This window comes from Mirounga leonina, unplaced genomic scaffold (genome assembly GCF_011800145.1).
Source record: "Mirounga leonina isolate KUSES-001 unplaced genomic scaffold, KU_Mleo_1.0 Mir_201, whole genome shotgun sequence".
Lineage (NCBI taxonomy): Eukaryota > Metazoa > Chordata > Mammalia > Carnivora > Phocidae > Mirounga > Mirounga leonina.
This window is the reverse complement of record NW_023270504.1, coordinates 7754219-7779075: the sequence shown is the minus strand read 5'-3', so window position 1 is coordinate 7779075 and position 24857 is coordinate 7754219. Positions and strand designations below refer to the sequence as shown.

Here is a 24857-nt window from a genome sequence, read left to right as displayed (position 1 = left end):
ACCTCAGCCAGAAATGCTTCTTTCTCCTCCACCCCCTTCATTCTACTTGGTTAACAACCGTTCCTTCTTCCACAGCTCCAGCTCACCTCCATTCTTCTGAATTCCTAAACAAATTACAGTCCTCTTCTCTGTGCTTCCAAAGCCCGCTGGGCTTAAAAGCAGTACAGTTAATGGTTAAGGGTCTGGATTTCAATCAAAGTTTTGCTTCCTTTTCATTGTATAACCTTGAGCAAGTTACTTAACTTCTCCAACCTCAATTTCCTCAGCTATAAAATGGTATGTGCCAGAGAATGTTACCCCTCACTCCCAATATCCATTCCCTTCTTCCTTTCAGTAACAGAACTCCTATTAGGTAGGCACGTGGCCAGCCCACTAACCACCACATTCCTCAGCCTCCTTACAGCAAAATGTGGCCGTATGTATTTGTTTCCTGTGGCTGCCAGACTAAATGGCTACAAACTTGGCAGCTAAAAACAACAGAAATTTATTCTCCTGTCATTCTGAAGGTCGTAAGTCCAAAGTCAAGGTGTCGACAGAGCCATGTTCCCTCTGAAGGGTCTAGGAAACAATCCTCTCTTGTCTCTTCCACCTTCCGGTGGCCCCAGGTACTCCTTGGCCTGTGGCAACATAACTGCATGCTCTGTGTCTGTCTTTGCATGGCCTTCTCCTCTGTGTGTGTGTCTTCTCTTTTTCTGTCTCTTACATGGACACTTGTCATTGGATATGGAGCCCACCTGGGTAATCCAAGATGATCTCATCTCAAGATTCTTAATGTAATTATATTTGCAAAGACTCTTTTTTCCTCACTAATAAGATAACATTCACAGGATCCAGGTATTAGGACATGGACTTACCTTTGGGGGCCACCATTCAACCCAATATGCCATGTGACAATAAAGTATGAATGGGAGTGATACATGAGGTTCCAGATGTTCCTGAAAGAAAAATCTACTTGCCCTGGATTCCTTTTATCTCCTTTTTTTTTTTTTAAGATTTTATTTATTTGAGAGACAGAGTGAGAGAGAAAGTGAGCAAGGAGAGAGAGCAACAGAGGCAGAGGGAGAGGCAGAAGCAGACTCCCCGCTGAGCAGGGAGCCCAGTGTGGGGCTCGATCCCAGGATGCTAAGATCCCAACCTGAGCTGAAGGCAGACGCTTAACCAACTGAGCCACCCAGGTGCTCCTCCCCCCTTTCCACTGACTGGGAAATGGTGACAAATGGAACAAATTTGGGAGCCATGTGTTGAGGATGGTAGGGTTGCCAAGATGGTTCTGATCCACTCACCTAGGAACTATGAAATGAGAGAGAAATAACTTCTATCTTATATAAGCCATTGGTGGTGGTGGTTGTTTTACTTCTGGTGTAGCACCTATCTAATTCATGCACATATACTGTGTCAGTAATAATACATACCTCTTAGGGTTATGTAAGGATCACATGGATTAACAGAATATGAAGCATTACCTGACATATAGTGAAAACTAAATAAATGTGACATCCGCAGTGGTAGCAGGAGAGTAGGCTTGGTCACATTTCAGTATCATTGGCTAACTTGTCTATCTCCTAGAAGACCAAATGTATTGGGGTAAATGGCTGAGTGCTTTCTTCTTCGCATTATACTTGAAAGAATGCCAAGTGTTCTGTCACTGTTTGAAAAAAAGATGCAGTTCAGCTTTGCATACTATTACCCTAGGAACTACTTTTATGAAAACGTTCATCCTCAGCCTGAAAAACCTAGATCTCCCTTCCTTGTGGGTACAAATTTTTTAAGCTACAGGTCAAATGCTATCTTTATTAAGAAGCTTTCTTCATCTCTCAAAACAGGAAATTAAAATCTCCATCCTCCTACAATACCTTCACCACACTTTTTTATTTAGCCTTTATCGCTTCCACCTTGTGCTGTAATTATTTATATACATCTTATCTCCCTCATTAGATTATAAATTCCTTGAGCGCAGCATTCATTTCTGACTCATTTGAACCATACCAACAAGTTCACATACTGCATTGCACACAATGGATGTTGAATAAATCTCTACTAAAAAGTATCCCAAGACCCGATAATGTTGAAGAACACCAGCTTGAAACAAACTTGCCTCACCTCCTAGCTGGTAGCTGTGTGACCTTAAACATGTTACTCCACTTCTCTAAAGTGTAGTTTCCACATTTGTAAAATGGGGCTATTGAGAATTAAACAAGGTAACATGGATAAAGGCCAACATAAGCACTCAAAGTTAAGAAATTCAACATTTAGGGGCGTCTGGGTGGCTCAGTCATTAAGCGTCTGCCTTCGGCTCAGATCATGATCTCAGGGTCCTGGGATCGAGCCCCGCATCGGGCTCCCTGCTCAGTGAGGAGCCTGCTTCTCCCTCTCTCTCTCCCACTCCCCCTGCATGTGTTCCCTCTCTCGCTGTGTCTCTGTCAAATAAATAAATAAAATCTTTTAAAAAAAAAAGAAATTCAACATTTAGAACTTTCTATCTCAGAAAGAGTAGTCTTGGCTATTAAAATTCTAACAAAGGGTACTTACTCAATATTTACAGGGAATGTAGACACGTAACTAACTTCATACTCAATACTGGAAGGGAGACTTTTACACGAGCGCTGGCAGCACAGGAAAATCGGCCCCTTGAGAGATGATTAGAAAGTGGGGGAGTCACCGCTGTCCTAACGCCATGAAACACGCACATCACAAGTGTTCGTTTTCTGCCTGTCACTTCTTGCTCTTAAAGGAGAGAACTAAACTTCACAGCTTAGAGCCACAAATCAAAGTCCGTGTGCCATATACATTTTAGATACATAATTAATTGTGTGATTGTTGCCCTAAATAGCGATTCGTGAGACTTCAAAAGTAGTCCTATTTGACCATTCAGAACCACAGCAACTGCCTCCATCCAATACAGACTGAAGCATCTTACAGCACGAGCACTTTTACAATCCTGACCAGCTCCTAAGGAAGCAGCAAAGAGGAAAAGCAATCTATTTTCATTTCATCCTTTGGCCCTTCTCTGAAACCTCACTGAGAAGAGTAAACTTATTATCCAGTTTCCACTGCTTCTTAGAGTTTAATAACATGGACTTAGCTGTAGAAGGTTCTTAGTATGATGACTTACCACATATACACAGGGTCGGTGCAGCAGTAACATTCAACTGGAGGTTTTAAAGGGGGGTTTTTTTGTATTAATCATGTAATTTTTGGCTTAGAAATCCATTGGAATTTTCTAGACTTCTTTGTAGGAAACTACAAAATGCTATAACCTAAAAAAACTTCACTTGATACATGAAGAAGTTTTCATCTTCTGCTATTCACCCTACAGATTAATATGTTAGAATGCACCCTTGACACCAGTGAACTTAAATCTAGAGGACTAGATTTTAAGACTATAACAAAATAACATGTCTACACATTGCTTTATTATAAAACAACTAATCAGCCAGCGACTTTGTTATATGCTGGGTGGTGTTAAGATCCCAAAAAAAGGATCTGACGACAGACCTGAAATTATATTGTCTTTAAGAAAGACTGTTGAATCACAGACCTGTACCTCTGAAACAAATGATACATCATATGTTAAAAAAAAAAGAAGAAGAAGATAGCAGGAGGGGAAGAATGAAGGGGGGGAAATCGGAGGGGGAGACGAACCATGAGAGACTGTGGACTCTGAGAAACAAACAGAGGGTTCTAGAGGGGAGGGGTGTAGGGGGATGGGTTAGCCTGGTGATGGGTATTAAAGAGGGCACGTACTGAAGGGAGCACTGGGTGTTATACATAAACAATGAATCATGGAACACTACATCAAAAACTAATGATGTATGGTGATTAACATAACATAATAAAAATAAAAGAATTACAATTTTTTCTAGAACTTTATTCATTCATTCAACAAAAATTAATTCAGCACCGACAATATGCAAAGCACTGTTCTTAATCTTGATAATGCCCCAGAAGGCAAGGCTATCACAGTCTTTACCCTCATACAGTTTATAGCCTAACTGCAGGGCTTTCAAATAAAGAAACAGGTGCAATTTCTGAGCATGCACAAGTAATGTGACTATGTGTCTTCAGGCCCAAGTTCACTGACAACTACAGTGGACAGTTTCCAGCATGCTAACAGCCTCCAACCTCCAATTCCCCCATCTCTCTTCTCTTCATGAAAGCTTTCCCTGACTCTTGGAGAACTGGCTCAGCTACAAGCAGGAGTAGCCCAGATGTATGTTATGGAAGAGGGTGATAATGCCTTTTTAGGGGCAACCCGTAACCTACAGAGGATGGAAGTTGGCCCCAGCTTTTCTGTCCTTGGGCAGGAGATTCTGAGGCATGGTCCTCATGGAGTCTCAGAGGGCCCCAGCAGCACTGAGTTCCAGTTGCCACAGTGATGGACGGTAATGGACAATTTGTTGCCTTTTCTTTCCCTAGGCTCACTTCCCCCCATTTCTTCATCCGTGCTTCCAGAGATCACCTCCCATGTCTTCCAAAGTCTGATTTGTAGAGACTCTAACACAATCATACTCTATTTCTCCTCAGAGATATTCAATAACACTGGAATAACACATGGATTCAGAGGATCACATATCTACCTTTTACCAACTTAACAAATTTCAAGGTGTTGTAAGGCTGGGAATTTGAATAAATAATTTGGATAAGAGTTAGGATCTGAGAGAGAGAGAGAGCTAGAGTGAGAGACAGAGTGAGTGGCAGGCTAGAATAATAAGCCAATCAATGCTAATAAAATGAAATGTAACAGATTCTCTACTTGCTTCTAACGTACCAATTATACAGCACAGGAGGAGGAAAATGAGGATTCAGAGATACAAATGAAAAGCGTCAGGAGTCTGGGTTGACTAACAGCTGGAGGTGAGTTAGGGAGTCCTGCCCAGGACTCTTGGGCCACAAGCATAAGATCCCAAACAGAGGAAAATCCTCATCATACTGCAACCAAATGTACTATGTTCTCTTCTTTCTACACCTCTAAGGATTACATTGACAAACGGGAGCCTAACCAGAAAACAAACAAAACAGTATAATGAAAACTAGAGAAATCACTGTGAGGAATTTGTGAATGGCCACAAGTGAAAGACTTTTAAAAAGTAAGCCTGTAGAAGGAAAGATCTGCAGAAATGTGATCATTCTAAACAATACTTCAAAGGGCTGTTGTGTGGAAGAGGGATTAGATTTAATCTATGCGGGTATACAGAACCACTAAGTAAAACTTATAGGAGGGGATAATTCAATAAATAGTATGGTAGAGTGATTAAAAACAAAAAGCTCTGGAGTCAGTGACCTAAAGATGGCTACATAACTTCTTTATACTTAACTCTGTCAACTGCAAAACTGGGAATAGCAACAATTTCCACTTTATAGGGTTATTTTTTTTTAAGATTTTATTTATTTATTTGACAGAGAGAGACACAGCGAGAGAGGGAACATATGCAGGGGGAGTGTGAGAGGGAGAAGCAGGCTTCCCGCGGAGCAGGGAGCCCGATGCAGGACTCGATCCCAGGACCCTGGGATCATGACCTGAGCCGAAGGCAGACGCTTAACGACTGAGCCACCCAGGCGCCCCCAAAAGATAAATTTATTAAAAAAAAAAAATCAACTTTATTTATTTATTTATTTATTTGACAGACAGAGAGAGAGACAGTGAGAGAGGGAATACAAGCAGGGGGAGTGAGAGAGGGAGAAGCAGGCTTCCCGCGGAGCAGGGAGCCCGATGCAGGACTTGATCCCAGGACCCTGGGATCATGACCTGAGCCAAAGGCAGATGCTTAACCAACTGAGTGACCCAGGTGCCCCCCTCAGTGGTATTCTTCTCAAAAACTTAACCCCAGTCTAATCATGAGAAAAACATCAGGCAGACCCCAAATGAGGGGACATTCTACAAAATACCTGGCCAGTATTCTTCAAAAGTATCAAGGTCATGAAACATGGAAAGACTGAGAAAATGTCAGAGACCAGATTAGACTAAGGAGCAGGATGACTAAATGCCCCGTGGGGTCCTGGATGGGATCAGGGATGAGGAGGGGAGAGCAGTCAAAAAACTGGTGAAATCCAAAGGAAGTCTGGAACTTAGTCAATAGTAATGTACAAATGGTAATTTCTTAGTTTTGACAAATGCACCGTGGTTATGGAAGATGCTAACACAAGGGGCAACTGGGTGAAGAGGAACCCTCTGTACTACTTTTATAACTCCTCTGTACATCTGAATTTATTCCACAGTTTAAGGTTTATCTCTTAAGAAAATAGGCAGTATTTAACCATGAGAGGAATTATGCACTGACAAGAGAAAGCCACTGTGCTTCTGTTAATATTAGTCTGATTACGTGGTTTCTACTGAAAAACAACTGTCAGTCAGGTTTTAAATAGCCTTTGGGAAGTTATTGTTAAAACTCAGTTTCCTCAGGGAGCCTGGGTGGCTCAGTCAGTTAAGCGTCTGCCTTCGGCTTGGGTCATGATCCTGGAGTCCTGGGATCAAGCCCCACATCGGGCTCCCTGTTCAGCAGGGAGTCTGATTCTCCCTCTCCCCCTGCCGCTCCCCCTGCTTGTGCTCTCTCTCTCTTTCTCAAATAAATAAAATCTTAAAAAAAAAAAAAAACTCAGTTTCCTCTTTTCATACATGAGGCAATGTGACACAGTCAAAAGAATGTTTTGCTGCATCGTTGTGTGTATTGGAGAGAATCACTTTATCCCTTTTGGAGCTCTGGTTCCTCATTCCAAAAACTGGGGGAGTTGCACTAGATTAACTTAATTGCCTAGAAGCTCTAAAATTGTATGGTTCACTCGGACAAATAATATACTGAGAAACAAAAATCTTTTCAAATTAATTTGAGACTATCATTTGTATGGCTGAGGCAAGAGGAACTGAGGTGTAGCGGAACCACAATATGCTATTGTTTCTTCACCTTATCTAAAAAGTAACAACGAGGGAGGGTGCGCTGGAAACTTGGCTGAGGAGTCTGGAAAGGCAGGGGTGGCGATGCTGGGAGGCCAGTCTATGAAAAAGAATGATGATTTTCAAAGCCAGAGGGCACAGGGGGAATATGTGCAGGCAGAGAATGGTGAGATGCAAGAGCTGTAAAAGGACGAGCTATGTGAAAAGACAAGGCATCTGGGACAAGAAGGCACACTTACGGCTGCTGAGCAGTCTGAAGACCAAGGCAAGCCCATCTCAGGGCATTATCCGCTGGGACTCTGTCATGACAGGGTTCCAAGAATCATCAGAGAAGAGTCAGAGCTTTAAGATAAAAGGAAACCCTCAATCCCCAGAAGAAGAAAAAAGGACTCTCCTTCTCTGATGATGAATGGCATAAGAAAAATGGTTTAGTCTTCAACTAGAGGTAGAAAATCAGAGCAAACTAGCAAGGACAATGACGGAGAGTATTAGATTACAGGAAAAGCCGGCCTTCCAAGGGCAGGATGGAGCACCTGAGTGATTCATACTTTGAACCAGTGCCCACCAAATAACATGACACCAAGCATCTGTATATAATTACCTCCTGGGTACAGAGTGTTACCACAGGGCTCCCTCAAATACACTAAAATAATCTTCACGCTTTAAAACAATTCGCTTCACTGGGAAAGAGGAAAAGAAAGAAGAGGTGGCCACAAACCCTGAAGGTTATCTTTGAAAGATTAATCTCCCCTGACTGCCAGAGGAGTAAGACTACCCGATCGCATGGCGGTGATGTGTGGAGCAACCCTGGGAACCAAGTTCTATCATGTGACCCCAGGGAACGTTTGGGTCTCTCATCCAAAAGCATCTAATGTCTAGCTTTTGGGATGTCTAGGATGGGCAAGTGCCTGGAAAACAAGGAAAAAGTAGAATCCTGTCCTCGAAGAGAGTACAACATAAGAGCAGAGTCAAATATGTTAAAAGGAAATACATTTTGCCTTTCGATGATAAGTTAACCATCTTTTCTATAATGATTTAAAACACTTCACTTTTATTCTCTGGGAAGATTTCGAGCCTCACAAAGCTCTGGTGGGGGCGGGGGGACATTGTTCTTGTTATGACCCACCCTTGCTCTCACCAGCCAACGACAAATGCCCTTTGAGGCTCAAAGTGGTTAGGCGACCTACTTAAAATGACACAGCCAGTGAGCAGCACCATCAAAACCTGAACCCCATGCTTTTTCCTGTTAGAGAGACAGATTTGTTTTCCCCGTTTGCCTTAGAAACGCCACAGCACTATTTACTCATCAGTCGCACTGCTGACTCTCCTCGCTGGCAGTTTTATGGTGAGTCTGTCCTCAGTGAGGGCCGTTGAGGGAACACCTCACTTGCCCAGAGTGAGGGGAGAGTCCCTACTGACTAGTTTCGTGGGTGCTTCTAATGGGCAGTGTCTCTCCCACGGCGGGTTTTATGTTCATTTCTCCACATGGAGGAAAAAATGGGAGTTCTCCTTCAAAGTGACCGATCTAATTCAAAAAAATATTTATTGGGCTTGTCACTCCGCAAGGTTCTGAGTATAGAGAAAATGAAATATATATGATATTCTTATAATGAGAATTGGGTGGAAAAGTGTCTGTCACAGGGAGTGAAACAAGGGAAACATTTGCCGAATGTGAACATCCTGACTTGGGTCTGGGACTCTGGGGAATCCCTTCCACTTTCTCTCTCTGGAATTTTATCCCACATTAAAGCTGCTTTTCACCAGTATGAGAAGGAATGCTTCCACAGTGTGTTCAAAGTGAATGCTGCTTTAAAATTATTTTTATTATTGTAAGTACACACAAACTACAAAATTGATTTGAGCAAGCTTTTAACTGCTGATTTTAGTTTGTCTATGATTCTTTGCAGATTCCATTAATCCTTCCTTCGTAACAGTCCAGTTACAATCGATCTCCTATTATGGCCCATGTCTCAGTTGATATTATCAAGCTAACTCTAAAATTATACTTAGAAAGGAGTTCTAAGACAATTATCTGTTATTACATGCCATCCAAAGTGACATTTTAAAAGCTACAAGAACAAATCACTGTTACCCTCCTGGAGATTTAAGATAAAGAGCTGATAATGAAACACAAACATTTATAGTATAATTGTCCCAGGAATACATAAATAAATATTTGGCTGTATTTATTGGTTTGGAAAGTAGCCTTTCAGAGTTCATCATCAAGATTTCCCTTCAAGAGACTGACTATTGTCCAGCAAAACAAAAATTGAAATTACTCTTTCCTTGTAAATCCTTCAATGTGTAAAAGAAGAAAAACAATGAAGAAATTTTTGAAAGACTTTTCAGTGGACATATTTATACGTGAAAGTGTCATACTGAATAAAGTTTTAACATGACTTATTTTAAGACACAAAAATAATCTCATGCCCTTATGTCACATAATAAAAATATATATATTTATTTCTTACCTCTGAATTTTTTGGGAGGGTTGGTGAGGTCTCCTGCCTCCGGGTGCACGACACATCTGTCATCCACTAACCTAGAAGACAAAGCATGTTGACGTTGATAACCTCATCATGTTCATAAAGCACAGACTTCATGTGGCTACTGTATAAATATTTACAAAAAGTATGAATACCATTTTTCACCAAAAAACTTTTTAACAATCATAAATTTGTAAAAAGATTTTGTTATAAAGATACTAATTAAAGCAGGGTTTATGAAATTGAAAATTTTGGTTAAGGGGAAGGAAATACGTTAGGTAAATCATGATATAGACAAATGATGGAACACTGTAAAGCTATTTAAAAGTTTATTTTTAAAATGTACTGGCCTGCAAAATATTTATAATATGTTTATGAAAATAAGTGGTAACAAACCAACAAGATATCATATATATTTAAACACACACCCACACACCCTCTAAACATACACATATAAGGAACGGAACACAGACACCAAAATATTAACAGTGGTCAGATTACATAGTTTTGATTTTCCTTTATTTTTTTCCTGTGTGTGTGTTTGGTGGGATATTTTGTTTGTTTGTTTGTTTTTTAACAAGGAACGTGTGCGCTCAGGAGATCGGGCTCACAGAAGGACCATAAAATGGGTGGTAATGAGATATCCTGCATTCAAACCCTGGGTCAGCCGCTTCCTACCTAGGTGACTTTGAGCCTCCTTCTTTATACCGGTATAATAAAGATACCTACCTCATAGCATTGCTAGGACAATTAAATGACCTAAAATCTCTGAAGAACCTAGTATGGTTTCTGGCACATAGTAAGCCTTTAAATAAGTGTTTAATAGATAAATAAAAATCAAGGAACGTGGGGCACCTAGGTGGCTCAGTTGGTTAAGCATCTGCCTTCAGCTCAGGTCATGATCTCAGGGTCCTGGGATCGAGCCCCACGTCTGCCTCCCTGCTCAGAGGGGAGCCTGCTTCTCTCTCTTCCCTCTCCTCATTCTCTGTCTCTCTGTTTCTCTCAAATAAATAAAATCTTTAAAAATAAAATCAAAGAACTTGCCTGCCTTATTCCTTACCATACAGTCTGCTTCTAGAAGAATGCCTGACACATACTAGGTACTCAGTGAATATTAATCAAATGAATAAATCACCCTTATAGTTACAAAAACATATTTAATTCCTATTAAAATATTCATTAGAAGCCAATTTCTAGGACAATACCAAGAGAGAAGCTCAGTCTCTGACCTGAGAGCCAGGAGACGTGAACCTCCTGTTCAAAGAGAATTATCTAACTACCAAACCTTATTCACTAATATTCATTTTCTTCATTGGCTAAGTGGTAGGAATAACTGGATTTTTTTTCCAGGATATTGTGAGAATGCATGTGAATTAAATTTATGAATTCATTTGAAAGGAGGTGCCCGAGTTGCAACAAACAAACAAACAAAAAAAAAACAAGCAAACAAAAACCCATATAACCAGAATCACTAGTATGCATCAACTCAGCACTGAGTAAACCCCAATTTGTGATCAATTGTCCCCTTGAATTAGGATGACTAACTAAATCAAAATGAAACTTTTGGTTCCTGATTTGTCTGGACCAAAAGCAGACACTTCCTAAATCACCAAATTTTTCTATGGCGTCCAATTTCCACAAAACAAAATGCTAACTTGGTCGAGCAATATGGTTCTTTCTTTGATTTTTTTTTCATATATACTTCATTCACACTGGTTTACTAACATGTGGTTTTACAAGAGTTGCCAAGCATGCAAGATATTCCTTTTAAAAGTCTTTAAAACTGTTTTTCTTAGAAACAGGAAGTCATATTGGGTCAAGAGAAAGTAAACCCAAACCTCCACAATATCCAGCTTCAGCCTAAAACACTGAATGTGAAAGGCTCAGAGAGTCCTGAGAATGTCACAACATAATACTTAATTTTTCTTAAGTGCTACGAATTAAAAGCTCTTCTAATTATTTAAGACGTGTTAAGAATTCAAAATATAACGATCAAAACAACCATAATCTTTTTTAGAACACATAAATATTATATGAAAAGCAGCATTGATGTTCTACTCATTCTTTGTGCCTACCCATCCCCCAGAAATATAGACCCCCACTATAAAGCCCACTAAGAGTCCCTACCTGCATGGGTTAATCATCAAGAGGAATGAGAAAAACTGAAGCTATAAATCAGATCACAGTGCATTCATGTAAACACTTATACCTCTCCTCAATTACATGATAGCCCAGATTAAAACATAATAACTAAGAATGACTTCAGTTCTAAGAATTGGTCCTATTCTTTATAGACAAACATCTGTGAAAATCACAAAATCATTCCATCATACAGACTTAAATAATTGCAAATGAAAATGGAAGAAAAGGAAGGACGGGATAGGAAGGGGGAAAAAAGCAAGGAGTGTGAGTCTGTTACAAAGACATAGACCATCACTGATGCTAAAAGCTAAATAGGATTTTAATGGCAGTTATTGGCACAACGTCTTCATTACTCCCACAGCCTCTTCTTGAATACCTCCAAGGTCAGAGTAGCCATCATTTACCATCTTTCTGATAGCATGAATATCAGAGAGGTGTTTTATATGGAGGGGAAATAGCAACCTGTGTTTCCCGTTACTGCACTTATCACATTTTCATTAAACTGCCTGCTTAATTGTCTGGATCTTCCAATAAATTACAGCTTCATGAAGTCAGGAACTGAATCCATCTTGTTTACTATTTTATCTTTGGCAACTTCGAGCATGAGTTATAGTAGATATTAAATATCTGTTACATGAATAAATTAGTCAGTGAGTAAAATGAGACTTGCTTCCCAAATAACCTTCTCTTTTTAGTCCCAGTTCTTTCCTCTGGAACTATGTACACTAAGTTTTCTTTTTCTGGGATGAATAAGACTATTTCTCTCCAATTCTTTCTCACATGGATATTTATCAGGGAGCTCAACATCTTTTCATACACCCCAAGTGTCAACATCCGCCTTAAATATGATCCTAGACTATCCGCATGATTCCAGATAGGCCCTCCAACGAGTGCTCCACAGGGGACTCTTGCCTCCTTACTTCTGATACAATGCTTACAGTTATGTGTCCTCAGGTCATGGCAGCTTCCGTGGCGGTCAGGCCCACCTCTGACTCTCACTGGGTTTATAGCTACACAACAATCCCAGGTCCTTTCCATGCATCCTGCCATGCAGGCTCACCCACCTGCAGGCTCACCCACCACTGGAGCAGTTAACTTTTATGACCTAAGGACAAGAATTTACAATTGAATAGGGATTAATACAAAGTTCAACCTTTGGCCTATGGGCAGAAATTATCTAAAAACCATTATCCCATCCCTAGCTAGTTCATTAAGAGACCCTGCCGTGATTACTGCCCATGTTAATCGCTCATACACAGTATTTTCTAAACTTGGCTAATTGGCTAGACCATGTGGGGAGTTAAAATAATAATCATTACCATAACACTAACAACAACAATGAGTTTCTTTGGTCCAGATCTACAGAATCAAAACTTCTGGGGATCAAGACCAAGATTCTGTATTTTTAAAAAATCTCTCCAGGGGCGCCTAGGTGGCACACTCGGTTAAGCATCGGACTCTTGGTTTTGGTTCAGGTCGTGATCTCAGGGTCATGAGATCGAGCCCCAGGTGGGGCTCCACGCTCCTTGCAGAGATTCTCTCCTGAGAATCTTGAGAGAATCTTGAGATTCTCTCTCCCTCTGCCCCTCCTGCACTCTCTCTCTCTTTCTCTCTCTCTCTCAAATAAATAAATAAATCTCTTTAAAATCTCTCACCTTCCTTAAATGGATCAGGAGTACCTGTTCAGCATTCCCATAGTACTCTAGGCTATCCTCTATCAATAAAACTTATCACACTCCATCATAATTTTTTTTATACATAGGTCTCTAATGCTATAAATGATAAGTTCCAAGAGAGATCATTTCTGTTTTGCTCACCATAATATGCCCAACTTTAAGCATTAGACCTCAAACATGGAAGGTGCTAAATAATTATTAATTGAGTGAATGGGTGTCTTTTTGAATCACTGAATAAGTCAATAATGTTATTTTGGTAAGTCATAGAAACAGTAAAAATAACTGGAACCAATAAACAGTTGCCTAAAAGTAGATATAAGGAAGGGGTGGGTAACATTTCCTATCAGAAATTTCAGAAAATTATCAAAAATATCAAATCCTGAAAGAGGCCAAGATAGCCTATTTTAAATAACTATAACTCATATAGCCCCTTTCAACCCAATAAAAAAAATCTCAAAGACATAAAGTTGAGCTTAAAAGAAGCAAGTCCCAAACTAGTAAATGCTATATAATTCCATTGATATAGAAGGCATAAATTGGCAAGACTAAATAGTAGCTATTTCAGAAATATGCATGGAGTATAAACAAATTATTGTATAAAAATACATGGCTACCAGATTTTTTAAAAGATTTCCAAAAGAAAGCAAATTATCCTTTGATCTCTAGTCCCTTATTATTCCACCAACTGCGAAGAAAAATGTCACATAGTAGGTAAAATATGTTAGTCATGTGAATAAAGGGAAATCTTACAAAAATGGAGTAGGGAGGATAGAAGGGGAGATTGGAAGAGGAGGCCATACCACTCAAGGTCAATTACATGAAGAATTGTCAAGTACAGACTCCAACAAAAAAAAAACATCAACAGGAAGAATCATCAGTTACAGGCCCCCAAAAGGAAAGATGTATATACTGCGTCTTCTATAAGAAATCAACCACCCTTGAAACTCAGCCATTGAGAAACTATCATCACCCTGGACTCATGTTTTTCTCCAATGGACTTTCCTTCAAAACCATCCCTCTCAACTTCTTCCTCCTTCTCCATAAAATAATGGTCCTCTCTTTTGTTTGTTGGACTTGCCTATGGTTTTGCCACAGCCTGCATGACCCAAATTGCAATTCTGTTATTCCCAAATAAACCCAATTTTGCTGATAAAAAAACTTTTATTTTTAAAGTTAACAATCGTTATCTTTTTCCTTCAGAAACCACAAAAGAAACTATTTCTAGTTTGAATACTTTGTAAAATAAGTATATTACTTTCCTGATGTTGGCCTACCATGTGTATCTGATCCTTGTGCCATTAAGTGATATAGTTCATTTCTAATGAAATCCACTCTGAAGCACATTTAAACAAAAGGAATTTAGGGAGAAAGAGAAAGTGGGGAATCCACAATGGATATTATCAAAAACGTGTACTAAGAAAGGGGGTTAGGATTGTGGCTAAGTTCATAAGCATGATGGAATTGCCCTCAGGATGCCGAGGTGGCTCAGTCCTTTAAGCGTCTGCCTTCGGCTCAGGTCATGATCTCAGGATCCTGGGATCAAGTCCCACATGGCATCGGGCTCGCTGCTCAGCGGGGAGTCTACTTCTCCAACTGCCTGCCACTCCCCCAGCTTGTGCTCCCTCACTCTCCCGCTCTCGCTCTCTCTATGACAAATAAATAAATAAAATCCCTTAAAAAAAAAAAAAAAGGAACTGCCCTAAAAGTACTTGACCAGAACTTGACCACAAATAACTTTATCCCCAAATCTGGGTTCACTTTGCTGGCCATATAAATTTCTCTCTTAAATTCTGCAGTCCTCTGGCGTCTTACCTAAACTATCCATCCTCCCCACAAAACCCCACCACCTGCCATCCCAAAGCCCCCACAACCCTGGCACCTATTCACCTCCCTCTTTCACCTTCATTTAGAAGCAGCACTAGAACAGAAGAAAAAAAAACAAAAAACTAAGTTTTAATCCTTGGTCTGCCACTACAAAACCAGCTGTGTCTACACTGGTCCTTTAACCTCTCTGTACCTTATTTCTTAAATGGGGCAGTTGTGATCTCACAAGTTCCTTCTTTTTCTGTTTTTTGTTTTTTGTTTTTTGTTTTTTTCATTTCTCCTATTTTGTTATTAGAGCTGGCTTGTGGTATCATTCCTTAATAGCAAACCGACATTTATAATATTTTCAGTGTAGTGTGAATGTTTAACTGTTTAGTATCAATGTTTTTAAGTTGATGTATTATTTTATCATTCCAAGCAAAGTACAAGTATGTGATTTTGTTCTGTTCACTCATCATTGTCTCAGAACATGGTGTCAAAAGATCTTAAGATCTTGCCATTTAGTAATATGGACATTTTGTACTTATAGGACTCAAGTTGCCCAAGTAAGGAACCAACCTCAAGCCTATAGATTCTTGTTTGTATGTATGCCTATTAATTTGTCTCATAATTCAGAGTAACTGAACAGGAAATTCTTCAGATGTCCAATTTCATACCTTATAACTGATAGGTCTCATGAACATAATCCCTGCATAAAGCCATAAGCAATTCAAATCATGCAAAGAGAGAAATAACCATTGCCAAAACTTTCTGCCAAAAAGTGTTCTACTTTATAAATGCAAAACAGATGCAACATACCAAATTCACTCATAGCTATATTCCTACTTTGCCTGTCTATAATGAAAAGAAGAATTAATTTCACTTTTGTTTGCCATTTGAAATGTGTGGTTCCAGGCACCTGGGTGGCTCAGTCAGTTAAGCGTCTACCTTTGGCTCGGGTCATGATCCCAACTTCCTGGGATCAAGACCCACATCGGGCTCCTTGCTCATCAAGGAGCCTGCTTCTCCCTCTGCCTGCCGCTCCCCCTGCTTATGCTCTCTCTCTCTCAAATAAATAAATAAAATCTTTTAAAAAAAAAAACTTTAAAAAAAGGTTAATGTTCTCCTTAAAAAAAAATGTATGGTTTCTAAAAATTAAACCAACAAAATTTAACAGTATCTTCTTTTATTTTCTCCTTTTAGATTTCTTACTACAGTAACATTTTTTACTAACACAAATATTTTAAGCTTAAATATTAAAAGTATGCTTAATTCCATATTGAAGTATTTCAATCATACACAGGTTGGTGGCTGCTAATATTTCTAAAACTGGTTTCTTCCAAAGTTGAAATTGTGCTTACTCTTAGGTCTTTAAAATGTCTACAGTTATTTTTCCATGAAAAAGACCAAATCAATTTAAATCACATATAACTTATAGCATCAACACTAAATGTTGAAGTACTACTGCACAGAAACCCCTAAAAGACTGGATGAATCCTTGTGTTTAAGTTTTTCAATGATTGCTATCACTTAGCCTGAGTGACTTAAAGACCTTTTAAAAAGGGCGGTATCATGTGGACTCCGAAGGCAATGACGTCTTGCACATATTAACCTTTTTAGAAATCCCTGCAAGAAGCCATCATTTTGTGAAACAATTATCTTCAGAGCACAGATGCTGATGAAACTGGAGGGAGGGGGGAGAAGATGGGGAGATACTAAGTTACATGTTGCCTTTCAAAGAGAAACATGTACCTGACTATGATTTCAGAGAGGATTTGTCCATATATTTTGAAAGCTTCAAGTCCTAACCCACTTTTTCTCGGATCTTCCTAAGTTCTGCATCTAACTTCCTCTTCTTGATCCTCTCTCCCCTCTCTACCCCTCTCTCCTTGACCTCTTGGAATCCAGTAATGTTGCAAGTCAGTTTGTACAGCATTTTCTCCTAGTCTGCCTATTACTGTTTTCATAAAAGTCAAAAGCATTTGCAAAATGCCTTCCTCAGGATATGAATGAGCATCTCTACCAGTTGAGATCAAGTATTTAGTGATGCTGAGTTGACCTTGACTACTATCAGTTCTCAGTCATCTGCCGAGAGCTAGAAAATCATTGGCACTGGTAAAAGTGACTCACGAGGCAAAGTTCTGGTTCAGATGTTTACTCCTATCAGATTGACATTCCTTTCTAAGTTTTGGCCACCAAGACCAATTTGGCACCATTTTGGAGGTGTTCTCAGGAAAAAAAGTCATAAAATGGAAAACTCACCCTAGGGACACTCTTTTCCTCCAAGTATAGACAACCTAGCCTACCCCAGGTTTCTACTGCTTTTGGTCATTTACACCTTCACATAGTTATTTTTTTTATACTTTGTCCAGAGTGTATAACTGTTATGCTGTAGATTAAATTCAAAGAAATATGAGCTTAAAAATTTTTTAAATCACTAATAAGACAAGGCAACAAACATGCATAAGCAAAAACAATAGATAGTGTAATTATCAACTGAAAAATATGAGGTAACTATTATGAATGTTTTAAGACAAAACGGGGCACCTGGGTGGCTCAGTCGGTTAAACGTCTGACTCTTGATTTCAGCTCAGGTCATGATCTCAGGGTCCTGGGATCGAGCCCTGAATCTGGCTTGTCACTCAGCGGGAAGTCTGCTTAAGGATTCTGTCTCTCCCTCTCCCTCTGCCCCTCAGAATGAAATAGTCCCATGGTTCTGAATTATACACAAATGAGTTAAAATATCAATTACCTTTATACTTTCTTTTTTTTTTTAAGATTTTATTTATTTATTTGACACACAGAGATACAGTGAGAGAGGGAACACAAGCAGGGGGAGTGGAAGAGGGAGAAGCAGGCTCCCCATGGAGCAGGGAGTCCGATGCGGGGCTCGATCCCAGGACTCTGGGATCATGACCCAAGCCGAAGGCAGACACTTAACGACTGAGCCACCCAGGCACCCACCTTTATACTTTCTTAAGTATGTAGAGTATAATTTCTTTTAACTACTGAAACAACAGAAACAGAGTATATAAATACAGAAGGAAAGGAAAGAGAAGAAAGGAATAAAAAGAAAAATAAGCAAAACAAAAAAAATTTAAGAAACAAAAGAAAAATAAGCAGAACAAAAAAAAATTTAAGAAAAAGGAAAAATCAGGGAAAAATTATGATTAATATAAGGCACAAAGTAAGAGGATATAAATAAGTCAACAATAATCATAATAAATTTAAATTTTTAACTTATCATTTAAAAGACAGATTTCCCCCCCAAAAAAGCAGATTTTTGGACTGGATAAAAAAATCCAACCATGTCCTACATAATTATAAGAATCATCCTAGAACATAAGGATAGAAAAAGACATAACAGGGGTGCCTGGGTAATAGCCTCATATTATATCAAACCAAACTTACAGAACTACAGGGAGCAATTAACAATAGTAAGAGATTTCAACACACTTCTCAACTACTGATAGGGCAAACAGACAAAATTTGGTAAGAATGCATGCCTTGAAACCCATAAATAACAAGCTTGACCTAATGGGCATATATAAAACATGTAACTCCTCATGGAAACATATAAAATTCAAGAATTGGAGAAAGTACTTTCTTTTGAGCATATATGGAACATTAATATACCAGGTCCCTCAACTGTTTTCAGATTACTACACATGGTTTTCATATTTCTACTATATTTGTAAAATATAGCTTAAATTTACAGGTTTTTAAAAATATTATTCTCTTGGCTCATAATGCACTTATGTTTAGCTAAAAAGCCCATACCCATCCATCCTTCAGAGGCAGAGGGTCTCCTTCTATGGTCTCACCATATTTGATATGCACCCTTACAAGCTGATATTTATTACTATTCTACTTCTAAGATACAATGTCTCTAATAAACAGTGAGATCCTTGAGGACTGCAAGAGGAGTATATTCTTTTACATTCATTTATTTATTTATGAAAGTAATCTATACACCCAACATGGGGCTCAAACTCATAACCCCGAGATCAAGAGTTGCATGCTCTTCCAACTCAGCCAGCCAGGTGCCCCTTGCAGGAGTATATTTTTAATCTTTACATCCTCACTATGTAGCACAGTGACTAGCATGTAGTCAGTACACAAAAAATAATTCAATGAATGAATGGATCAGGAAGGTCAAGAAGCCAAATTGCAAAAGACAAAATGAGGTTGATGATGAAAGATCATAGGCAGGAAAGATTAAATAAATATGTGATAATGATAAAACTAACTGTTCATCCTTGGCTCATCCCCTTAGCAAATCATACAGTAACATTTAATTATACATTCTAGAAGTGGATGGCTAAAAGAGACCTTAAAGAGTAAGCCAATCAGTAAGAGCTCCTAGGCAAAACAGAACATAAGTTAGCCAAAAATATTTCCTTCTTTGGAAATCTTCAAAGCACAGTGCTATTGGTGATTAAGTTTTATAGCTATAAGGACATGCCTCTTCCCTGTTCCTTTAAGTGTGCTACCTTCTCCAAAAGGATGAATATGAGATCCATCTACCACTTTCTGGCTAATCACACATAAAAGAGAAACATATGTAGGAAGAAACAGTTGGCAAGAGAAGTTCCCTGGCCAGAAAAACCTCTGGCAGCTATAGACCAATTCCCACAATTATTCTAGCATGAGAAACTGGATTTTTTTTTTCCAGAAAGTTGGAGGGTATAACAATTGCCTTGTTAAAAATACAAGCAGATGACTCTTGTTTTGAGTCAATAAGGATCTGGGACATTTCTAAGAACTACCAGGAAAGGGAAGAGCTCAAAACTCTTAAAAATTAACCTCCCAGAGACATAGGTTCCAACATTTAATTTACAGTGGCTAAATGTGAATAAACAGGAGTTAAACACACACACACACACACACACACTGATGTCATTTTAAAGTCACACTTATAATTGGTAAGGATGGAATCAATGGGCATAAGACCCCCTTTTAAGCCTTTTCTGTGCAGGAAGAAAATAATCCCAGATTTATTTGTGTTATTGGCAAGGGTCTAATGTGGCTGAAATGAGAGATATATCATCTTTTGGCATGTTTTAATTAAAAAGTAGAGACCTCTGTGGGATGGAGTAAATGAATCCTTACCTGAAAATAATGAAGCAACGCACATGACCTCTGAAAGCAGAGCCAAGTGAAGGCAAAAATCAAAGGTAAAAAAAAAGAAGCAGATAAGTCTAACAGCTGAAGAAAGCAACGCATGCATGCATTGAATTATTTCCCTTGTTTCTAGGTTAGACAAAAAAAAAAAAAATTCCAATCCCTGCAGACAGAAATAGTGGTACTCTTAAGTTAGATGTTGTATTTAATACCAGGTAATGAATTTATCTCTAAATGCAAGGATAATCTTAATCCTAATAGTAATTCTTCAGACAGTGATAATCATAACCACAAATAAAAGTTCCCAAGGAGACATACTGACTTCTGCTAGAACAGGACAAAAATGGGATAGTAATAAATTTAACAATATATGTTTCCTTTTAAGATTCTAATATCACAATTGTACCAATTTCATACTAAATACGTGATGTTGGAAAGTTATTTCTCTGGCCTAATTATAAAATTTAGATCATACTAGTATTAACTTTATAAAGTTGATTTGAAAATCAACTAATCTGATAATGCGAAATGCCTGGTACAAAGTTAACATTCACTAAAGGTTAGCCATCATCATCATGAACATTATAAATGCCTAGCACAAAGTACATACTCAGTAATTTTTTTTTTAAAGATTTTTTATTTATTTATTTGACAGAGAGAGACACAGCGAGAGAGGGAACACAAGCAGGGGGAGTGGGAGAGGGAGAAGCAGGCTCCCCGCAGAGCAGGGAGCCCGATGCGGGACTCGATCCCAGGACCCCGGGACCATGACCTGAGCCGAAGGCAGTCGCTTAACCAACTGAACCACCCAGGCACCCATACTCAGTAATTATTAACTGTCATAATATTCATCAACATTACTATTTATTATTACCCTTAATTGCTGAAAGAAGTTGACCAGTAAGGTAATCACTTCAGAAAAAATTTATTTAAATCTCTTCATCAGGAAATTCATTCCACAAATATTTACTGAGCAGTTACTATGTGCAAGGCATTGTTCTAAGAACAAACAAAACCAACACTCACTCTTGCTGGGGGTAGCAGGGAGTAGACAAATAATAAACAATAATAAATCCATAAATTTTATAGTGTGCTAAGGGATAAATGCGATAGAAAAAGAAGAAACATAAAACATGCTAAAAGACTTAAAGGACATGAGGAAGATATCTGCATTCCAGGCAGAGGGAACGCAAATGCAGACCCTCCAGTGGGAGCATGTTTGGCGTATTCGAGAGCCTGCAAGGAAGACATCGTGGCTGATAGCAGTGAGGAAGAAGGTAAGCTATTGGAAAGGAGGTCAGAGAGGTCAAGGATTCAAAGGCCACATCCTATAGGCCTCCTAGGTCATAGTAAAGACTCTGGCTTTTACTCCAAGTGAGACAGGAGCCACTGGAAGGAGCAGAGAAAGGTCAGCGTGATCTGGCTTATTTCTAGAAAGATCTCTCTGGTGGCCGAGCTGAGAGCAAACTGGTGGGAGTGAGGAAGGTACTACTTTAGAGACTAGCACAGAAATCCAAGTGAGAAAACACATCCATAAATGTGTTCCATACAAACTATCAATACTCTAACTGAAAAGAACAGCAAGGAAATTCAAAAGAGATAAAAATTGCTATTCTCTTTAAGGGCTACCATACTGGTTTTATGGTGGAATTATACATGCAATATAGTATTTACCATAAATAAGTACTTCAAAGCCAAAAAACTAAGCAGTGCCTGGTGCAGAGAAAACACATAATAATGACTTATTTAATTTAGTAAATCTAAATTTACTCAACTTCTTGGTGAGAAATGTTATTCAAATATGATATTTAATAGGAAAAATGACATAGACCCACTGCTCATTAGGCACACTGATATACGCTACACTCATTTCATTAAACAAATACAACTGGCCACCTACTGTGGTGTCTTAACTAAGACTTCAAGGAAAAAAAAAAACAATAATAAAGGTGTGGAAATAGTCCAGATAAATTCACATTTAGTTACTGAACATGAAAAACAGCTCAGCAGGGCGCCTGGGTGGCTCAGTCGTTAAGCGTAAGGTCAGGATCCCAGGGTCCTGCTCGGTGGGAAGCCTGCTTCTCCCCTTCCCACTCCCCCTGCTTGTGTTCCCTCTCTCACTGTGTCTCTCTCTGTCAAATAAATACATAAAAAAATCTTTAAAAAACAAAACAAAAAAACAGTTCAGGGTGAGAATCTGAACATATTAAAGATCTAAGTTTCAAAAGTTAGCACTCTATCAAGGAACTAATAGTCTCCTGCTCAGCATGAGTCCACAATGGACCAAACGGAAAATTAAGAGCATTATGCCGTTAAATATTAAGTCATCTTAACTTATCTAAATATATCTTAAAGTTTTGAATGTATCTGAGTCTTAAGTGTTATTCTCAAACCTTCATGATAATTATTAAAAAAATACTCTTCTTTTTAAAGAAAAATATATGAATTATTAGAAAACCAATGAAATAGAGCTTAAAGAATAATTGAAATTACAGTCATTTGGAATCTTGGTCATCGATACTGAGTGTTTTCTCCTGTAATAAAGTACATAGAAAGTTATTTCAATAATACCCATACATTTCAAAGTACTTCCTTCCCCACCCAAAGTTAACCTGCACTGGTTCCATTTATGAGCCCTACCAAGGACGGTATGCTCAGCCCATGCCAATGTCCTGCTGGAGACACCACAGGGCAAGTGAAAAGCTAAAGCTAGACCTGACATCACATTTGGTAAATCCAAATTACTGCCTCTGCAGTCTGAAGAAAGCAGCTTTATGATATGTTTCACAAGATTCCTATAATGCTTTCCTACTTTTTCCTCCCTTTGCACAAATGTTGGTATTTATTCTCCTAATTCTCAAAAAAGACACAGGTCCTTCCTTTGAGGACCTAAATGTTTTGATGATAATATCCAGAAAACCAGTTGCTCAGTAAGGGACACTCAATGGACCCACTGACATCCTAAGACCACAATATCAACCTTAATTAAACTATCACATATAAAACGTGCCTTGGACATCTGTTATGTTTTATCCTGCCTCTTTTAGAAGAGGCACCTAATAACTCTTTCCCACCTAATAACTCTTAAGATGGCATGGTTAAGAAACAATGGGATCCCTCCACCATCCAAGAGAGGGTATGAGACCTAGGCGGGCCCCCTCTCTCTCCCATCACACCAGACACAGTGCTTGGTCCAGAGGAGAGAACATAGCCCAAGCAGGGCCAAAGTGCCTCTACAGAAGCAGATATGAACAATGAAAGGAAAGGGAGGGTTCTATCTCCTTCTAAAATCAAGCATTATGAGAGAAAGTGTAGGCCTAGAACTGCCAGAAATCATTTTTCCCCACCATGAATGGAAAAAGTCTGCCAGAGAATAAGTCCTACAAGAAGGAAAGAAGTGAAAAAAGAGAGACAAAATCCTAGTTTCAACTGAACCCCTGGTACCCTCAAGTGAACCCTTGGTCCCAGCTGAACCTGAGGCCAGAACCCCCTCTTGGACTCCCCAGTAATGCAAACCAAAGAGCTCCTATTGTGCTTAAACTACTTGGGTTTCTATCCCTTGCAAAAGAAGTAAATGAAGGTCCTATAAAGTACAGAACTGGTAAAGTATAAGCAACTAGAAAATCCAGATTAGATGAACCACACACCAAATATGTCCAAAATAAAATATGTCCATTTTGTCACTGATTCATTCAACAAATATTCATTGATTATGAGCCAGGCACTGTGCTAGGCATTGAGGAAACAACAGAGTCCAATATAAACCAAACCCAAAGCTTCCAGCTTAATGAAGAGCTATTATTGCACATTAGCACAAGCATTGCCAAGCTCGGATCCAACAGGCGATCTTCAGGGAGTCTTGAACACCATCAAACGCATGTAAACTCTTGTGTTTTTGTACACTCATCTGAAGTTGCAACATGAATTTCCTCAGTCTCAAAGTGACATATGACCCCCACAAGATTAAGGAAAACTCTTAGAGCACAAGCATACTTTAGGATCGAGACACCTCAAAGTTTTTATGGAAATTCTCATCCCTTAACCTTAGCACAGTTTTGTTCAGAGAAGACACACTTTATGGAACAGGCATGTCACAGAAATATCACTCTCTTTTAAAATATATTATGAGGCTAACTCCTTTAATAATTCTTTTTCTCTATAGAAACAAAACTAATAGCTAATAGCTGGTTGCCTTAACCCCTAATAAGTTCGAAAGCATCTCAAATATTAGCGCTTTAAAAGCTGAATAGAGAAGAGGATTTAGACCCTCTCCTGTAGATCACATACAGTCTTCTTAGGATGCTATTTGTGGCCAACATATAGTTCAATGATTTTTTAAAAATCTAATGGGAAGCAAAGAAATCACTCTTCAAAAGGAGGGCTTCCGAGTTGCCTGGGTGGCTCAGTCATTAAGCGTCTGCCTTCGGCTCAGGTCCTGGTCCCAGGGTCCTGGGATCGGGCCCCACATCAGGCTCCCTGCGCGGCAGGAAGTCCCACTCTCCCTGCTTGTGTTCCCTCTCTCACTGTGTCTCTCTCTGCCAAATAAATAAAATCTTAAAAAAATAAAAGGGAGGACTTCCCCCACCATTAAGTTTTAAAGGGTCCAGCTATCATCACTATCATCAATAGACAACTTTATTTTTTTTCCTTAGCAACTTAATTTGAATTTGAACATTTCCTCATTATAATTTAATAGAACCAAACAGCAATCAAGTTGCAAAATTCAAAATGTCAATA

The 24857-nt window shown here is 38.9% G+C and overlaps 1 protein-coding gene across 6 annotated transcripts in view; it reads right to left on the bottom strand.

Annotated features, from left to right (window-relative positions):
- ITPR2 (inositol 1,4,5-trisphosphate receptor type 2) overlaps positions 1-24857 on the bottom strand; it is a 497457-nt gene that overhangs the window by 451966 nt on the left and 20634 nt on the right. For 5 of the 6 annotated variants that reach the window (XM_035028030.1, XM_035028031.1, XM_035028032.1 and 2 more), the window contains exon 2: positions 9361-9431. In XM_035028030.1, the coding sequence (XP_034883921.1) occupies positions 9361-9431 (71 nt within the window). Of the gene's footprint in view, positions 1-7128; positions 7904-9360; positions 9432-24857 lie in introns of those variants that run through there. The other variant, XM_035028033.1, reaches the window with a different exon arrangement.